Source organism: Taudactylus pleione, unplaced genomic scaffold (genome assembly GCF_031769625.1).
Source record: "Taudactylus pleione unplaced genomic scaffold, aTauple2 ptg000086l, whole genome shotgun sequence".
Lineage (NCBI taxonomy): Eukaryota > Metazoa > Chordata > Amphibia > Anura > Myobatrachidae > Taudactylus > Taudactylus pleione.
This window is the reverse complement of record NW_028284488.1, coordinates 14530611-14548725: the sequence shown is the minus strand read 5'-3', so window position 1 is coordinate 14548725 and position 18115 is coordinate 14530611. Positions and strand designations below refer to the sequence as shown.

At 41.2% G+C, this 18115-nt stretch overlaps 1 protein-coding gene across 2 annotated transcripts in view; it reads right to left on the bottom strand.

The window, feature by feature from the left end:
* LOC148529182 (store-operated calcium entry regulator STIMATE-like) overlaps positions 1-18115 on the bottom strand; it is an 82014-nt gene that overhangs the window by 29110 nt on the left and 34789 nt on the right. For both annotated transcript variants that reach the window (XM_088468908.1, XM_088468907.1), the window contains exons 3-5: positions 18040-18088; positions 11047-11142; positions 7413-7534 (exon numbers count right to left, since the gene is read on the bottom strand). In XM_088468908.1, coding sequence (XP_088325034.1) covers positions 7413-7534; positions 11047-11142; positions 18040-18088 — 267 coding nt within the window. The remainder of the gene's footprint in view (positions 1-7412; positions 7535-11046; positions 11143-18039; positions 18089-18115) is intronic.

Sequence of the window (18115 nt, the reverse complement as noted above, 5' to 3'; positions counted from 1 at the left end):
GATTAAATTGTAGGGGATTGGTCACCCAATTATAAAATGTTCATATACCGATTCTATTGTACTTTACAGTTTTATTTCCTTTAACCCCAAATACTGAAAAAGAGAACTAACTTGGCTTGGTCAGAACGTGGGAAAAATCTGTTATGGAAATATCAGGCACTTCCATGACAACAGTGCTAACAGCAGCCCACACATCCTCCCTCTGGAGACAATCCGCCTGTGTCTACACAGCTGCTATGATACACGGATGTCCACTCACTGAATAAGAGCCCGGGACTTTACATCAATATCATTCATTTACTGCACACTGGCCTAAATTACTTTTTAAGGCACGAACTAATAACATAAAAGCTTAGGTGAAAAACAGGACATTGGGGTAGATGTATCAAATCTTGGAGAGAGATAATGTACCAACCAATCAGATTGTCACTTTACAGGTGGTGTTTGAAAAATGACAGGTAGGAGTTGATTGGTTGGTCCTTTATCTCTGACTGCACTACATCGCTATCCAAGATTTGATAATTCTCCCCCTAGTAGCAACCAATCAGCTCCTAACTATTTTTTCAAAGAAGCCTGTAAAATGACAGTTAGATGCTGATTGGCTGGTACTTTATCTCTCTCCCAGTTTTAATACATATACCTCTTTATCTCTCTCCACTTTGTCTCCTCCAAGGTTTGATAAATCTCCCCCATTGTCTGTTACATGAAAATCACTCAAATCATAAAAACAGCCTTCTCCAAATGTAGGTGTCTAAAGTAATAACTATAGTAATTTATTTCTACTAACATTACTAATGTAGGTGTTACCGGAAAGAGAGATCCAAGAAAACAAGAGTTGAGCACTAGGGAAATCCCTCATAATTTAGAAACTCCCTCAGTAGCCAATCAGTGGGGGTCCTCTCCTGCCTTCACACATCTGCTATAAACACAGAATTATTCACATGGAAACCAGAGAACTTTACTATGAAACAAAATGTAACTTGTAATGGATTTCCCAAGACTGACCACAGCACAATGTAAACTTGTAAAGCTATTCGCATGCTATAAATTTAAGATGATGTAATGACATTTATCTATAGTTCTACCAACAGAAAATGAGATACAATTTAAAACAAAGCTTAAACTATCGTGCCACAGCCACGCTTCTGTATATACATATATATTTCGAATTCCCAATGCTGGGAGGTCTGTAAATGTTTAACAACCAGGGTTGTGTTTAACATCTATATAAACTAGGTATATAATCTAGTACAGCATGAAAACAAAATATGCCTAATCTGGGCCTCAAAGGAATTCTCCTCTTCTATTTTTGTTACTAATAATATCTAATGCTGGGTTGGGTGCTGTCCTGTTAGCCTATAAAGGGTTACTGTTGTTTAAAAACTAAAGTGAATCTGATTTTAACAGCATTTCAGAGATGCCTAAAGCATAGATGTGATTATATAGGGGGTCACAAAAATGTGGACTTTTAAAGTTAGGTTGCAAGCTTAAAGGTTTTCATCAGAATATGAACGCATACCTTATTTTTATTGTGTTAGATGTATTTTTGTAGTGGCAATGACAACCACTGAGGACAGTTCTATTTTAAATGACAAGGGAGGACCTGCCACTTGTTCTTTATCATCTGTCTGTTTATGCCAGCAAAATCAAGCATAGATGCAATTAACCTAAAAATACAATAGTTTAGGTGTCAATAGTAAGGGCTCATACTTACTAAGTAGTGGATTTTCTAAACCCTCAATTTTTTACAGCCATATTTAGAAGGGCAATAATAGGGAATGCAAAATCAGGCTTACTATACTTTGACAGACAAGCCATCTTTCCAGCGATAGAATCAGGAGTTAAGCAGTTTTAGAATAAGTGGGGTACATATTGAGACCCTTGATCAATCTATGCAGGAAAAGATACTTAGGGGCATATTTACTAAAGTGAGAGTCTTTAGAAGTGGAGATGTTGCCCATAGCAACCAATCAGATTCTACTTACCATTTAACTAGCACCTTCTAGAAGATAATAGCTAGAATCTGATTAGTTGCTATGGGCAACATCTCCAATTCTAAAACCACTCACTTTAGTAAATTTCCCCCTTAGAGCAGAGGTTCCCAAACGCATTCCTCAAGGCTCCCCAACAGTTCAGGTTATAGAGATATCTATGGTTGAGACAAGGTGGTTAAATTAAATTGACTGAAGTACTAATTAAATCATCTGTGCTCAACCATGGATATCTCTAAAACCTGAACTGTTGGGGAGCCTTGAGGACAGTGTTTGGGAACCTCTGCCTAATGGTGTGTACATACGGTACGATCAGTCAGCGATAACGATATCGATGACTGATCTCCCTGCACCTTCCCGATTTGCTGGATGTCTGATATCGATCATCCAGCACACCACCAAAGACGGGCTAGTGATGTAACCTGGTCGATATCAACCAGGTTGGCCTGCATGCACAGGCGATGGTTGATATCGTTATCATCCATACTAGCCCATGCATCGCTGGTCGTTTGAGGGTTGGTAGGCTCCAAAAAATGAACGATCTGAACGATAACGATATGGTCGATATATTTATCGTTCAATCGTGCATTTTTATCGTACCGTCTGTACGCACCATTTCAAACAACTTCATGGTACTAGTACAGGCAGACATCTTGAATTTGGGCTAATAATTATACCAGCTGGAGGCATGGCCACTTTACTTCTATAGTATACCTTTTTAGGAATTATATTGTCATAGTATTATTCATGTGAGATGTTTAGTACCTATATATTAATTAGTTGTACAGATACTGTACATATCTGATGATTATCTTCAGAGTTTAATAAGAACTGGAGGAGTGTTCTTTATTACCCTCCCTTTCCCCCATTTTCCCTTCCTCTTTCTTCCCTCCTCTTACCTTTTTCTTTTCTTGCTTATTTTTATGTATAGGTTTTCAGGTGTATAATGTCACAAGGATCTTGTTACTGCTATCTGGATATTAAGCACTTTTGTGGCCTCACTACATTGTTGTTGAATGCACTGCTCATTGAACACGGGTATATATTTTATACTGTAGATTTGTGTGTTGCAGATTATTGTATATTTATTTATGACCTTGTGTATCGTTTTTTTTATATTTTGTAATTCTTTTTGAAATATATAAAAAAATAATAATAATAATTAAAACCAGTGAATTAATGGCCCGCAATGTGAGGTACAGATATTTAAAAAATACAATCTGTGTGGTGGGATAAAAAAACCTATATAATAATCCTGGTAGCATTTAATCCTTCAGTATTCAAAGGCTTAACTTCAAGTTCTGTCTATTAATAGAATAATAAAGTAATAAACAATAGGATATAACAGTACTTAAACACAGATTAACACATATGATAGGATAGATTTGGTTTCTGGACCGAGGTTGTCTGTAAGATGACAAGGAACAACAGTGCCCCCTTGTGTAGGAGCTGGGAAAGCAAGATGAACTAGACTATTATTGTATATAATGATAAATTCAGACAGGCAGAAACCCTCTAAAGATTGATTTACCCTACTATTTTAAAATTAATTGACCTCTTATTTCAATGCTTTAATCTTTTAAAAAGCAATTTTTCTTCATAATCATTTTATTTTAACTTCGATTAAAAAAAAACGTAATTTTACATGCACTGTTTTAAAAGTTTCTGTGTTTTTCCCATTTATTGTAATTGTGTTACCAGCGTGTGTCACAAATGAAATAAAAAGCTCAAACCATAATAACGATAATAATAAATAAAATAAAAAAAATACAGCACCCTTCCAAACCATCAATCAGCCCCTGTAATAGGCAACCTGGGCTGGTACCACCCAAACAAGCAGTCCACAACAGGCCTAAAAAAAAAAAATGAAAAAAATACAGCAGATAGCACCTTTCTGGACATGTAGTCACTGGAGTGGGTTATGACATCTCTGCAGTTTATGTAATTTCACAGTACAGGCAAAATTTTAAAATATTAAAGATTTTGTATACAATCCACATTTTGTTGTTTTCAAATCTCCTTCTAAATACTAAACTGTACTCTTAAACCATAGCATAAATACAGTTCTCAGGTATACCTCACATATTGGTCGCACATATATATATTTATTCTTTGGACAGCTCTGTGTAATGTATTGGCATTACATAAGCAGAGAATTTCATTCATGCACATAAAGGGGATCCAGTAAAGATGCCGGACGTCAGGATGCCTAATCCAGACGCCCATCAGACTGCCAACGCAGGCCTCCCCGAAGGGATCAAGATACAGACGACAGCATCCTGAAGGTAAGTGTGCAGGTTAGGCTAAGGAATAGGCCGGGGATGGGGGAAGGGGGGGTTAGGTTTAAATGACCTGCCGGGTTGGGTTAGGCTCCAACTGGGGAGGGTTAGGCACCACCGGGGAGAGGTTAGGGATAGGCACCACCTGGGGAGGGTTAGGTTTAGGGTGCAGTAAGGGGGTTTAGGTTTAGGCACCACCAGAGGGAGGTTAGGGTTAGGCACCACCGGGGGAGGTGGTGCCTAACCTCCTCAAATTGTATCACTTGTTCTTTCATCAAGAACAACACACATTCTTTCAATACATCAAGAGGTGATGAATCATTTGTGATACAGTCGTATGTCAATTGTAAATCAACATACGTTGTATACGTACTGTATTGTAGGTGCAATTTAATGTACGTTGGCAGAACCTCACGATGTTTGAAGGTGAGATTCCTCGAACACAGCAGGAACATTATACGGGGATCTTGTACACATGGCTTTTCTAAACATTTTGTAGAATCACATGGTAAAAATCCCAGTGGAATATCTTTGATAGGGATAGAATGGATAAAACCCACTTTGAGGGGAGGTGATAGATTTAATAGATTGTGTCTTAGGGAAAATTTCTGGATACATAAACTTGGGACCCTCGTACCCGAGGGACTGAATGAGTGTATAGAATTTGATCCCTGAACCATCGATTTATTCCAGAATTGTGCCGATTGATCCCATGGTCTTTGTTTGTAATATTTCTATTATGGAATCCAAATCCTGTTCCTATGTTCCTATCGTGTTTTCGATTTGTTACATTTTTACGTTTTCTACTATTTTTAGTACGTCATGAATTTATTTATACATCGATATTATCTGGTTTTGTGAGGGGTCTATGTGGTGATTTGCCCTCATTTAAATTTACAGATAATTATTGTTGTTAAAAGTGTACGATTTATATTATGCACATAATCTGTCATATATAATGTCTAGTTATGGCCAACTATTTTATTCAGTCTTTATTTAGGCATTTTTCATGCGATAATAACTTTTTATAATAAGTATATACTGTTTTTGGTCCCTTTTGCAATAGGAATTTTAATATTCTTTTAATTTATTTTTATTATTTTTCATTATTTATTTATAATTTATAATTAAACCCTTTTCCCCCTTTTTTTTCTTTTCTTTTTATTTATTTTATTTTTTCTTCTCGTGTATATAATTTTTTGATATAATGTAGTTATATTACATAAGGTTTTTCATTTATATGTCTCTCACGTATCTACCTATTTATTTGTTCAATTCTATTTCCATATTGGGTATAATTATCCTTACACCTGCAATCATTCAAGCAGGTATATAAGGAGCATTTGAAGTCAGTAGCCACACCTTTTTGAGAAAGTCAAGTGAACGTGACGAAACGCGTCAAAGGGCTTCCTGACTTTTTACCAGTGTCAACCATCTGAATACCCGACTGTACCTGACGCTACACATAGCGGTATACTACACTCCGGTTATCCTGACTAGGACCAGGACGTTCATCTATGCCAGGACATTTGATTGTTCCAGAAAGCCTCTTTGCACTTGCCCGCACTAGACCACGTGGAGTCCCTGCTCACGGTTGTCTCCGGGGACGCCCGGAATTTACTGCCGTGATATACACGTCTACTTGCATGGTAACTGACCCGCTGGACACGTGCCTATGTGGGGAGAGCTCTCCGGCTACTATAGCGATTGCTGTCATACAGCTTACCTCGGACGTCCTCATCTATATTTGTAACCGTGAGTTATAAGCCCATACATTGAGGCTGGTTTTTTTTATTACCTTTTTTTCTTCACTGTCGGGTATCCAGAAGGCCGTATGGCTATTGTGCATTAGCACTATTGACATTTGTGTCTATTTCTTCACACAGGATACATTGTTACTATGCTATAGCTACTGTCACAGTTTTTGGCAACAAGTGGAGTTCCTATTATCATACGTTTTTTCCTCCAAGGAACTAAACTACCAGTAATTGGATAGCATTTACCTAGTGTCATGACACTCAGCCATTATTAGATACATCTGCAGATTTAGGACCTTGTTGGGGTTTATTGTATGTACATTTATTTGTATTGCCATCATTGTTTCTTTTAATAATTTTATATGTGCATTTGGCCATGTCATTTATATATTAAATATTGTCATTATTATTATTATTATTTAGCAGCGCACGTCCAGTGTGTGTTTTTTGTTTGGTATCTATTATTGGAACTTTCACAGTAGGTTCCATCTGGACTTGCAGCGCAGTATTATTTTACATATTATGTTTTAATACTTTTTCTAGGGGGCACTAGTTAAACGCCGTGTTTATTTTTTTTTTTCGTGGTGTACCACCGTGGGAGGTACACCGTGGGTAATCCTACCAGGAAGCTTACAATATCATTCCCTACCACAACACGTACACCAGGACCAATACATACATAGAAGCAGCAAGGGAGGGGCTCAGCATGGGCTGAATATGTCAAGCAGCTTATTTGGAACTAGCTGAATTATCTCAATCACAAGATTTTTTTAATTATTTTTTTAACCCAGTAATTATAACAGCCATTATCAATCAAAGTACTGCAAAACTTAAAACAGGATTGTGTTTTATAAAAGAGATACTAATAATATTGCATACCTTGCCAAAATTGTACATCTATCACAGGATATTTACAAATGTTATGCAGCAGAATGCAGGCTACTTATTAACCAATTTAGATAAAATAAACTGTATTTTTGACAAGATATCGCAGGAATATGCACTGTGAGCAGATGATAAATGGCCTTTCACTTATAATTTCAGCTCAGTGGTAAATAATCATCTGTCCTGTATAATCTGGTTGCAGGATATGCCTGCAGTGGAGGATGGTTAATTCAAGATACTCACCAAGCACTGACATCAGAGAAAAATCATTGTAGCCCAAGCCCTGAGCAGGGCACCTGAACTGGCCCTAACAGGTATATAAAGGGCTAAGAAGACGCTATTATGTGTTTTATGATTGTTTTAACTTGGCAAAGATATTTTTAATAGCAGCATCAGGTCTGCTTTAAAGTCCAAGTATTGTCATTTGCAAATAGTATTAGGTTTAAAAAAAAAATTGTGCATTTTGCACCTTTCTGAACAGATTATACCAATATCCTTACCATATTCACCAAACACGAGTAATGTGCATTGTCGCCGCTCCACGATTATTGATACAAATTTCACACAAAGCCAAATGACCAGCATTCCAAGGGTGGCATCCAGCAAAAAATTCATAAGGTACCTGTACAGGGGAAATGTGATTACCATGGTGCCTCAATCACAGAGTTTCATCACACTGTCTGTAATAATGTGTAGAAGCATGCTATATAATGGGAATAATAACAATATAATTTAGTTTAGCTTTTTTGACACAGTAGTTTGCAGTTAAAAGCTACTGTAATAGCAGTTATTAACATATGAGGAGTTGGGACCAATGGTAGTAACTATATCGATACCAATATGCTACACAGGCTAAGGGCTATTTGGCTCTTCCCTATGATGGAAGCACCAGAATGACCTGTTTTTGTCTCTTTCTGAAGGTGGAAGAACCAGAATGCCCTGTTCAGCAGATACCGTCAAAACGAGACCCTTTAAAACGTCTATTAAACAGGCCATTTTGGTCCATGTACAGTGGATCCAGAAAGTAATCACAGCACGTCACTTTTTCCACATTTTGTTATGTTACAGCCTTACTCCAAAATGGAATAAATTCATTTTTCTCCTCAAAATTCTACACACAATACCCCATAATGACAACGTGTAAAATGTTTTTTTGAGATTTTTGCAAATTTCATTAAACAAAAAAACTAAGAAATCACATGTACATAAGTATTCACAACCTTTGATGCACCTTCGGCAGCAAATACAGCCTCAAGTCTTTTTGAATATGATGCCACAAGCTTGGCACACCTATCTTTGGGCAGTTTCACCCATTCATCTTTGCAGCATCTCTCAAGCTCCATCAGGTTGGATGGGAAGCATTGGTGCACAGCCATTTTCAGATCTCTCCAGAGATATTCAAATCGGATTCAAGTCTGGGCTCTGGCTGGGCCACTCAAGGACATTCACAGAGTTGTCCAGAAGCCACTCCTTTGATATCTTGACTGTGTGCTTAGGATCGTTGTCCTGCTGAAAGATGAACAGTCGCCCCAGTCTGAGGTCAAGAGCGCTCTGGAGCTGGTTTTCATCCAGGATGTCTCTGTACATTGCTGCATTCATCTTTCCCTCTATCCTGACTTGTCTCCCAGTTCCTGCCACTGAAAAACATCCCCACAGCATGATGCTGCCACCACCATGCTTCACTATACGGATGGTATTGGCCTGGTGATGAGCGGTGCCTGGTTTCCTCCAAACATAACGCCTGGCATTCACGCCAAAGAGTTCAATCTTTGTCTCATCAGACCAGAGAATTTTGTTTCTCATGGTCTGAGAGTCCTTCAGGTGCATTTTGGCAAACTCCAGGCGGGCTGCCATGTGCTTTTTACTAAGTAGTGGCTTCCATCTGGCCACTCTACCATACAGGCCTGATTGGTGGATTGCTGCAGAGATGTTTGTCCTTCTGGAAGGTTCTCCTCTCTCCACAGAGGAATGCTGTAGCTCTGACAGAGTGACAATCGGGTTCTTGGTCACCTCCCTGACTAGGGCCCTTCTCCCCTGATCGCTCAGTTTAGATGGCCGGCCAACTCTAGGACGAGTCCTGATGGTTCCGAACTTCTTCCATTTACGGATGATGGAGGCCACTGTGCTCATTGGGACCTTCAAAGCAGCAGATATTTTTCTGTACCCTTCCCCAGATTTGTGCCTCGAGACAATCCTGTCTCAGAGGTCTACAGACAATTCCTTGGACTTCATGCTTGGTTTGTGCTCTGACATGCACTGTCAAGTGTGGGACCTTATATAGACAGGTGTATGCCTTTCAAAATCATGTCCAATCAACTGAATTTACCACAGGTGGACTCCAATTAATCTGTAGGAACATTTCCAGGATGATCAGTAGAAACAGTAAGCACCGAAGCACAATTTTGAGCTTCATGGCAAAGGCTGTGAATACTAATGTACATGTGATTTCTTAGTTTTTTTTTTTTAGTTCAATTTGCAAAAATCTCAAAAAAAAACTTTTTACACGTTGTCATTATGGGGTATTGTGTGTAGACTTTCAGGAGAAAAATTAATTTATTCCATTTTGGAATAAGGCTGTAACATAACAAAATGTGGAAAAAGTGACGCGCTGTGAATACTTTCCCGGATGCACTGTACGACACGCACAGGCTCAGATTTTGTACTTGGCAAGACCATCCTTAGATCTTGCCCTGCACACCAGATATTTGGCGTAACACAATTTACTGTGCTAAACAGCGTATGTTCAAACTTTTATACCCATACCCACAATTATTATTAATATACTGTTTAGCAGTCATCCTGGTAGCGGAGTCACAAGCAACTCTCCAAAACACATGAAATATGTGTAATACAGTTTAATTATCCCCTTCAATTTGCAAGATGTGTGCTCACCAATATGTAAAAGCTTTAAAGTGGACATGCCACCCACAAACAACAGAAACAGCTATGTTGCAGGATGAATATTCACAGACTATAGCCAGTACTTTGTTAACATTCTGTTATAATTGTCAGACAGGGCCTCATAAGTCATTGGTTCCAAGAAAATTAACAGGATACATACTCTGTTGACAAAATGGATAATTCCAATGTAATTGACAGCTCGACTCTTGGCTACATGCAGCTTAACAAGCCAATGAGGGGTATTCAATATGAAACGTTAACTTCACTGTCGAAGTTAACGTTTCATATCGGAGTTTTTTTCTGCGTTAAGGTATGGTGCGCGCTCCCGCTTATCCCTGTATTCAATATAAAATTAACGAAAACGGGAAACTCCGAAGTTGGATTTGCGTAAAGTTACGAATTTTTCCTTAAAATAATTGTAAGACCCCACTAAAGTTGTAAAAACATGGGGGAACACTATGGGTACCCCCGTTTTAGCCTTTAATTGAAAGTTGGGGATTTAAATAGCCGCAGCAGGTGTTTTTTTCCCGACATTGAAGAAGTGATGCAGAAGAGCACTTATGTTATTTTTTTCATTTTTTAAAGTGGTCCCATCAAATTTGGGGTACATGAAAATGGGTACTAGCATATTTTGGTGTCCCTAAAGTAATTTTTTTTAAATTCTGCATTTGTGCACCTGCCGCTATAATTCTATTCTAGAAAACATCTGCCGCATACTTGCAGAATAGCCCTGCACCTATTTCCCTATTGTTTAACAATTTTTTCCCATTTTTTAATAAAATTTTTTGGGGTGTCCCTATTTTTTTTTTTTTTTTACTTTTTTTGACACAGTTCTTTTTTAAATGTCATTCTCAGGGGTGCAGGCTATTTTTTTTAAGCCTGCACCCCTAAACCCCAATTCTGCACTTTTTTTCGACACCTATTCAATGGTGAAAAGTTATCCCCATTTTTTATCAAAGACTGCTCAAAACTGCGATAAGTCTTTGAAATTGAATAGGGTGTAAAAGTAAAACCTGCGATAATGACGTCATAATTGCGATATTAACGCAAAAACGATGTTATCGCACCCATATTGAATACCCCTGTTAGTCTGTTGTTTTTTGACCTTAAACATAACCTCTCTACGAAAATCGGATCTAATTTTACCATTGTCCATACAGTGCGACTGTCAGTGACAGCTACAGTACCTCTTCATTTATAAGGTGTGTAATGATGACAGAATTCCATACTCACAATGAACAAGGGTCCTCTTTAGTCAGCTGCGACAGGAAGACATTTGTAAAATGAATGAAGAGAGCACCAACAGCTTGTTTAGAAGTGTCAAAAAACCTAGCATTTGAGAAAAAAAAAAAAAAATTATAAATGCATAATGCATTCTGCAAAGATAACACACAACTCTACACTGGGGCAGCTTCCATAAACAAAGAACAGACCCTAAAAGCACTGGCGTGTGCAGCACATTTCATTAGGATGTGCACCTAGGGAAATCCAAGAACAGATAGTCTATGCTGAGGGGTGGGTCTTCAAGAAAAGTTGTTGTTCTTCTGGAGGTCTGTGCCGTACAGCAATGGGTCACCATGGAGTAGAGATGGACATCGGAAGTTGATGGTTAGCAACAATTGATGTTCCCAAACCAATGGAAGTACTTTTTCCATCAAATTGCGGGTTTGGCTGAATTTTTTTCAGCTGGCTAAAATCATAACATTGCTTGATTTGATTTACCATTCGATGCCATTCTTCTGATGTCCATCCCTACCATGGAGAACTTGTAAGTACTTTGCATCAGCATCTAGTCACTTGAAGTGCACGTTTTGGACTGTCGTGTATGCCCGTGCTGCCTGCATGGTTTGAGTGACAGTAGCTGAATGAAAGTGCAGGCAAGGGTAAGATAGTGTGTGTGCTCAGTGTATACGTTTGTGTGTGATGATATACAGTATGTGTCAAAATTTAAGTTAAAGACTGCTGCCCAGCACGCCCTTTTGTGGAGGGTGGGTGTATAAGAAAAGTTTGTTGCTGGTGTGGGGGAGGGTACGTTTCTTTGGGCCTGATCCAGATGGGGACGAAATACCGATGCTTGCAGGCAGGTTTGAGTGACTTTTTATTTTGTACTGCACAAGCATCAGAGTTGCACTACAGCCCTTCACAGTTCATCTGTCAATTTTACCTAAACCCATGGATGCCTATATGAAATGAAGATGACCTCATCCCAGGATTTTGTAAGTATTAAAATGGAGAACGAGTGCTATTTGTCCCTTTTTTTTGGGGGGGGGGGGGGTGACTCCTGACTTCTCTAGGGATTAAAGCCCTGGGATGACCAGTTTAGGGCTGCATAAGTGTATGGCAGGGGACCCCACGCTGTGTGTCTCCCTGCTATACGGTTATCCTCCTTGCTGATTCAGTCTGGTGCCGATTTTTTTAAAATCCGGGGAACCCCACATAGTTTTTCCCCATAATTCCCCAATAACAGGCCAGCCTGAGAGGTCCGGTGCTGGTTATTGCTTTGGGGGGCTGGACCCCAAGTATTTTTTATTTAGATATTTCTATACTTTTAAAGCTAATGAAGCCTGCACAGATCAATGTGATCTGTGCAGTGCTTCACCCAAACTCGCCTGCCACAGCCAGGTCTATGGTTTGTGCAAGTTTGCTGGCAGTTCATAAATCCAGGGTTTCTATTCTATTCTTACTTTGGTCTAAAACATCGACGGGTGCTTTCATATTAAATTCTGTTCTATTCTAAAAGTGTGCTTTCTCAAAGGTTTTTTTGGCCTTAGTAAAATCAGTGGATTGCAAAACAGCTGTAAATTACAATTCATGCTTAGTATTTAGCCCCAGTGGTGTCATTGGGGTTGGTGACACCCAGTGCGCCAAATGGAACACCCAAAAGGGGGTATTGGCCTTGCAGGGAAGCCAGGATGTGTGGGTCATGCAGCACACATGCTGGTTTCATCACTCTTACTGGTATCACCTCTTCCATAGTGGAAATAAGCACTTCACTGACTGGTTGCAATTATAATGTATGGAGATGCTAATTTCCAGGAGATCACTTATCTCAGGGGTTCTCAAACTCGGACCTCAGGACCTCAAACAGTTCACGGTTTCCAAAGAACCCAGCTGGGCACAGGTATATCCAGGGTCGGCCCGAGCCCAATATTTTTGGTAAGCGAAGATACATTTTGGCGCCCCCTGGTGGAATTTGCACACGCCTAAGGTGCGTGCACCCGACAAAGGGGTGTGGTCTCATAGGAAAAGCCATAATTACGAGCGCCGCCCTGTAATTCCAATTATGCTGGGTACATGCCCAGTGCTCTAAGAGCTGCTGGGCATGCTCCCAGTCCCTTTCACCAGTCAATAGATGCCGCATGCATGCGCATGGCATCTATTCACCATTCCCCCCCCCCCGGGACACGGTCACCAAAATAGGGATGGTTGAGAGGCATGCTAAAGGAAAGGTCTCAAAAGAAAGGGGCTTGGTCACACAATAGTATCCCAAATTCAAACTACACCACACAGTAGCACAATCTTATTCACATTACATTGCACAAAGTGCCCCTGATTTACATTACACCACATAGTAGTGTCCCTTATTTATGTTCTGACACACAGTAGTGCCCCTTTTACACAATGCCCACATTAGTGCCCCTTATACACAATGCCTACAGTAGTAGTGCCCCTCAGAGCCGTAACTAGACGTATTGGTGCCCTGTGCCAGAAAGAGCATTGGCGCCCCCCCCACCCCCCTGCCTATTTTTAAATAGGGACATAAAATGTGCACCCGAAAAAGGGCCAAGGAAGAGAAATGGGAGGCCAGGACATGCTGGGGATAAAATAAGAGGAAGCTATAAGTGAAATGATAATAAACAAAAAAATTGACAGGCCCGAACAGCGCCCCCTGCCCTGCGGTGCCCTGTGCCATGGCACTGGTCGCACTACCCTAGTTACGGCCCTGCTTATGGGAGAAATGCCATAAACTAGCCTACAATTGCTATGCTAAATCCATTTGGTCCTGAATAGTGCCTTTCATCCACATGTACTGCTAACAATGGGAAAATTAAACCATGACAAGAATACCTAGCATGTTTGTATTCTGAAACATCACAGCCCTTCATTTAGAGATAGGAACAAATCTAGCTGGCAGGTGCATTATTGCACTTAGGCAAAACCAGACTGAGCCACAGGGGGAGTTAGTTTATTATGTGTGAATGGATGTAGAGTTGGGAAAGGAGAATGTCCTAACTCAATTATAAGACACAGTCTTACAATACCCAATATTAATGTGCTACAGCCAAAACCAGTCAATGTTTGCTGCATGCAACTAAAATTGCATTTGTTCCCCTAACACTAAATTTGCACCCTTTGCTAACTGTAAATAAAGCCCATGTAGGGGCTCATGCATAATATAAATGCTTATCCCTGACGTGCACCTCATTACATCTAGGGAGAATGAATAGGGGACTTAAGGGTTGTGCAAGCATAGGTCAAGTACAGTAAAGATGTGTTAATGTAATTGCTCTGTACTTAGAGGTACACAGAGCTGTGCATATGCCTGTCAGGAGGCTACCTATTGAGGGTGTTCTACCCCTGGAGCAAAGATTCAGGATGATGATGATCAGTACAGGCTGTTGCAGTGTGTAAATTCAGCAGAGCCGTAACTGGACATGGGGGAGACACTAGGATGGGAGGGCATTGAGATGGAATAGCATTGGGCAGGGGAGATGGGAACACTGACCTGGTGTTCCAGTAGACAGCATGCTTGGCCCCTCACTTCAGCTCCAGCACCGCGGCACATACAACCACAGCAGCCTCCAGTCCTGAGCAAGCCAAGCCCTTCTGCAGTGCTCTGGGAGCCCGAACCTTGCTCACAGGCCCCATCCACATGGCTCAGCGCTGGCCAGTTGCTACTAAGTTCCAAAGAGTCAGGTAGTGAGCTGGCAGCAGCTCTGGCTCGCAAGAGCCTCTGCTCGCGATGTCAGCTGGGAGCTCCACTGTGGTGAGGCCACTGACAGGCACCAATGGGCTGCCTGTTATACAAGAAGGGTGATATGCTAAGGCTGCCCCACAGTCCCGTCAGCAACTTGCCCGGGGTCTCATGAAGAGGGAGGCTGCGGCCGCTGTCCTAATTAGAGCTGGGCACTGTAAGCAGCGGGTGTACAGTGCCAGCAGAGAGATAGAGATTGAGGTGGGGGCGGTCGGTGTTCCACCCTGTTGTGCTCTGTGCGGTCGCACAGGCCGCACCACCCTAGCCACGGTCCTGGTGCCCCTAATACAATGCCCACAGTAGTAGTGACCCTAATACAATGCCCACAGTAGTAGTGCCCCTAATACAATGACCACAGTAGTAGTGACCCTAACACAATGACCACAGCTGTATTGGCACTTACACATAATGCCCACAGCAGTGGTACCCATTCTGCAGTGCCCCCATTAGTAGTGGCCCCAGTAGTAGTGCCCTCTGCAGTAGTGCACCCAAAAGTAATGCTCCCTGTATTAGTGCCCCCAGTAGTAAGCCCACAATAGTAATGCACTTGTAACAGCCCCCCTATAAAAGTGCCCCTGTAATAATGCCCCAAGTAGTTAGCCCCCAGTAAATTTTCCCCCAGTAGTAAGGCCACTGTAAAATGGCCCCCAGTAGTAAGGCCACTGTAAAATTTCCCCCAGTAGTAATGCCCCTGTAAAAGTGCCCCCAGTAGTAATGCCTCCTGTAATACTGCCCCTGTAATAATGCCCCCAGTAGTAGTGTCCCTTTAAAATTGCCCCTGTAAGAGTGCCCCCAGTAGTAATGCCCCTGTAATAATGCCCCTAGTAGTTAGCCCCCAGTAGTAATGCCTCTGTAAAATTGCCCCCAGTAGTTATGCCCCCAGTAAGAGTGCCCCCGGTACTAAGCCCCCAGTAAGAGTGCCCCCAGTACTAAGCCCCCTGTAAAAGTGCCCCGCCCAGTAGTAAACCCCCTGTAAGAGCGCCCCCAGTACTAAGCCCCCTCTAAGTGTGCCGCGCACACACACACAAAAAAAACCCCAGAATACTTACCTTAAGCCCCGATCCTGAGTCCGTTGCCATCCGCCGCTCCGCGGAACTATGGGAGAGACGTCATGCCCCATAGTACCCATGGGGGGGGCGGACGCCGGTGCTCAGGAGTGAGCTCCGGCGTCCGTCGTTCCTCGGAACCATGTGAGAGATGCCCGCTGGTAAAATCTCTACGGGCGCCCGGCAAATGGAGCCTCCCTGCGGCGGCCGGGCGGAAGGGGGCTAGGAGAAGGAGTGTGGCAGCAGGGTACACAAATCAAAGCGCCCTCTGCTTGCTGGCGCCCTACGCCGGCGTAACGGGCCGGCTGGCCGTGGGTGTATCAACGGTCTATGGACCACAATTTAAGATCCACGGGTGACCTAAAAAAAAATTAACTGTTTGGGGTCTTGAGGACAGAGTTTGAGAATCACTGACATATGCCATTGTAGTGAACAGATGGTCCAGAAGGACCTCCAATAGCTAGTAACATGTGTGACAAGTGCCCCCAGTGGCCTGAAGTTCTGAGATGTAGAGAATGGCCACAGTATAGAACACCATGGAAGCAGGGGTCAGCCGGCATGAAGATCTACATCATTGGCCATCTAAATGTGGGACAGGTATAATGCAAATACTACATCACTGGTGGTGAAAAGGTTAAAAATTGAAGGTAAAACAAATAAATGGTTAGTTATGCCTCTTCTATGAATTTAAGTCGCTAAACTGAGCATGTCTATTTCACATCAGTACACCCCATCTGTCTTTTAATGGGGAAAATGTAACACTATGGCCCGTATTTAATCACAGGTGAAAACCCGTTATCGACGATAATTTATCGCCGATGATGTCATTTTCACCTATTGTAATTATCCCCATATTCAATTACAAAGAGTTTTCGCCGGTGCGAAAACGCTTTGTAAAAAAAACGGGGATAATTTTTCTCCAGTGTTTAGCTGGCAAAAAAAAGTGCAGAATTGGGGTTTAGAGGTGCAGGCTTAAAAAAAAAAATAGCCTGCACCCCTGGAAATGCCCTCTAAACACAATGTATGTTAAAAAAAAGTTAAAAAAAAAAAAAAAAACCGGGACACCACAAAAAAAAAAATTTTTAATTTTAGGGTTAAAAAAAAATAAAGTAGGGAACACACTTCTAGAATAGCTAAATTCAATCCAGTGGGGTTCCAAAGTATGCGGCAGGCGTTTTCTTCATTGCAGGTAGTAGCTGCAGGTGCATTTTTGAAGAACATTAAAAAATATTTTTAGGGACTTAAAAATATGCTTGCACCCATTTTCATGTACCCCAAATCTGATGTGCACAGTTTAAAAAAAAAAAACAACAAAAAAAAAAAAAAAAAAAAAAAGAGAAGGTGATGAAGAATAGCATTTAGCAAACCCGCATTTATGCACCTGCCGCGGCTATTTAAAAACCCAACTTCCCTTCAGCAGGCAAGAACTGGGGTACCCATAGTGATCCTCCATGTCTGGACATCTTTAGGGGGGTGATGGGATGTGTTTCCGAAAATTCCCATTTTTTTTTTTTTTAGCTGCTCCCAGTTTCGCCGGGTCCCGTGTTCGCATCCATGGAAATTGAATACTGGGATAATCGGGCACGCGCGCAATACTTTTCCACCTAGAAAACAGGCGAAGGAGGCGAAAAGTCCAGCAGGCGAAAAGTCTGGACTTTTCGCCTCAAATTGAATACGGACCTATGGGGTAAATATAATGTTGACTCAATGGCAAGCTTGGTCGATGCTTTAAAGGCACAGGTGGCTTTTGCTACTTATAACATCAGCCACACTTGCCAGGAACTCGCTCATGCCTGTAATTCGCATGAGTATCTGTTCTAGCCACAGAACCTTATAGTTGGTGATCAGGCCAAAAAGAATGATTATGAAGTGGCACTTTAGGCCAAAAACATGTCAATTTGGCCCGATCACCAGACATTTTGACTAAGCAGTGCAAAGAAATGGGTAATTTAAGCCAAAAACAGCTCAATTTAGTTTATCCAATATAGACGAAATTCAAAATATCACTGTGTGAGTTCAAAGTTTCCAAGAAACATGGAAATATGGTCAGAATCAAGCAGATTGTATAGAGCATGATGTAAAACAATGTTGACCAAGATGTGATACACTTCCAAATTCAACACAGATTCCGTTTGGTGCTCACACCAAAATCTGTTTATTTGGGGGTTAAGTTCGAAGAATAATTTTTATTTAAAACAAACAAACCATATTCTCCAGGGTCGTCTTTCTTCTTTTGGTTCCTTCCAGCGTTTTACTGAAAAACAAAAAATGTTTCATAATT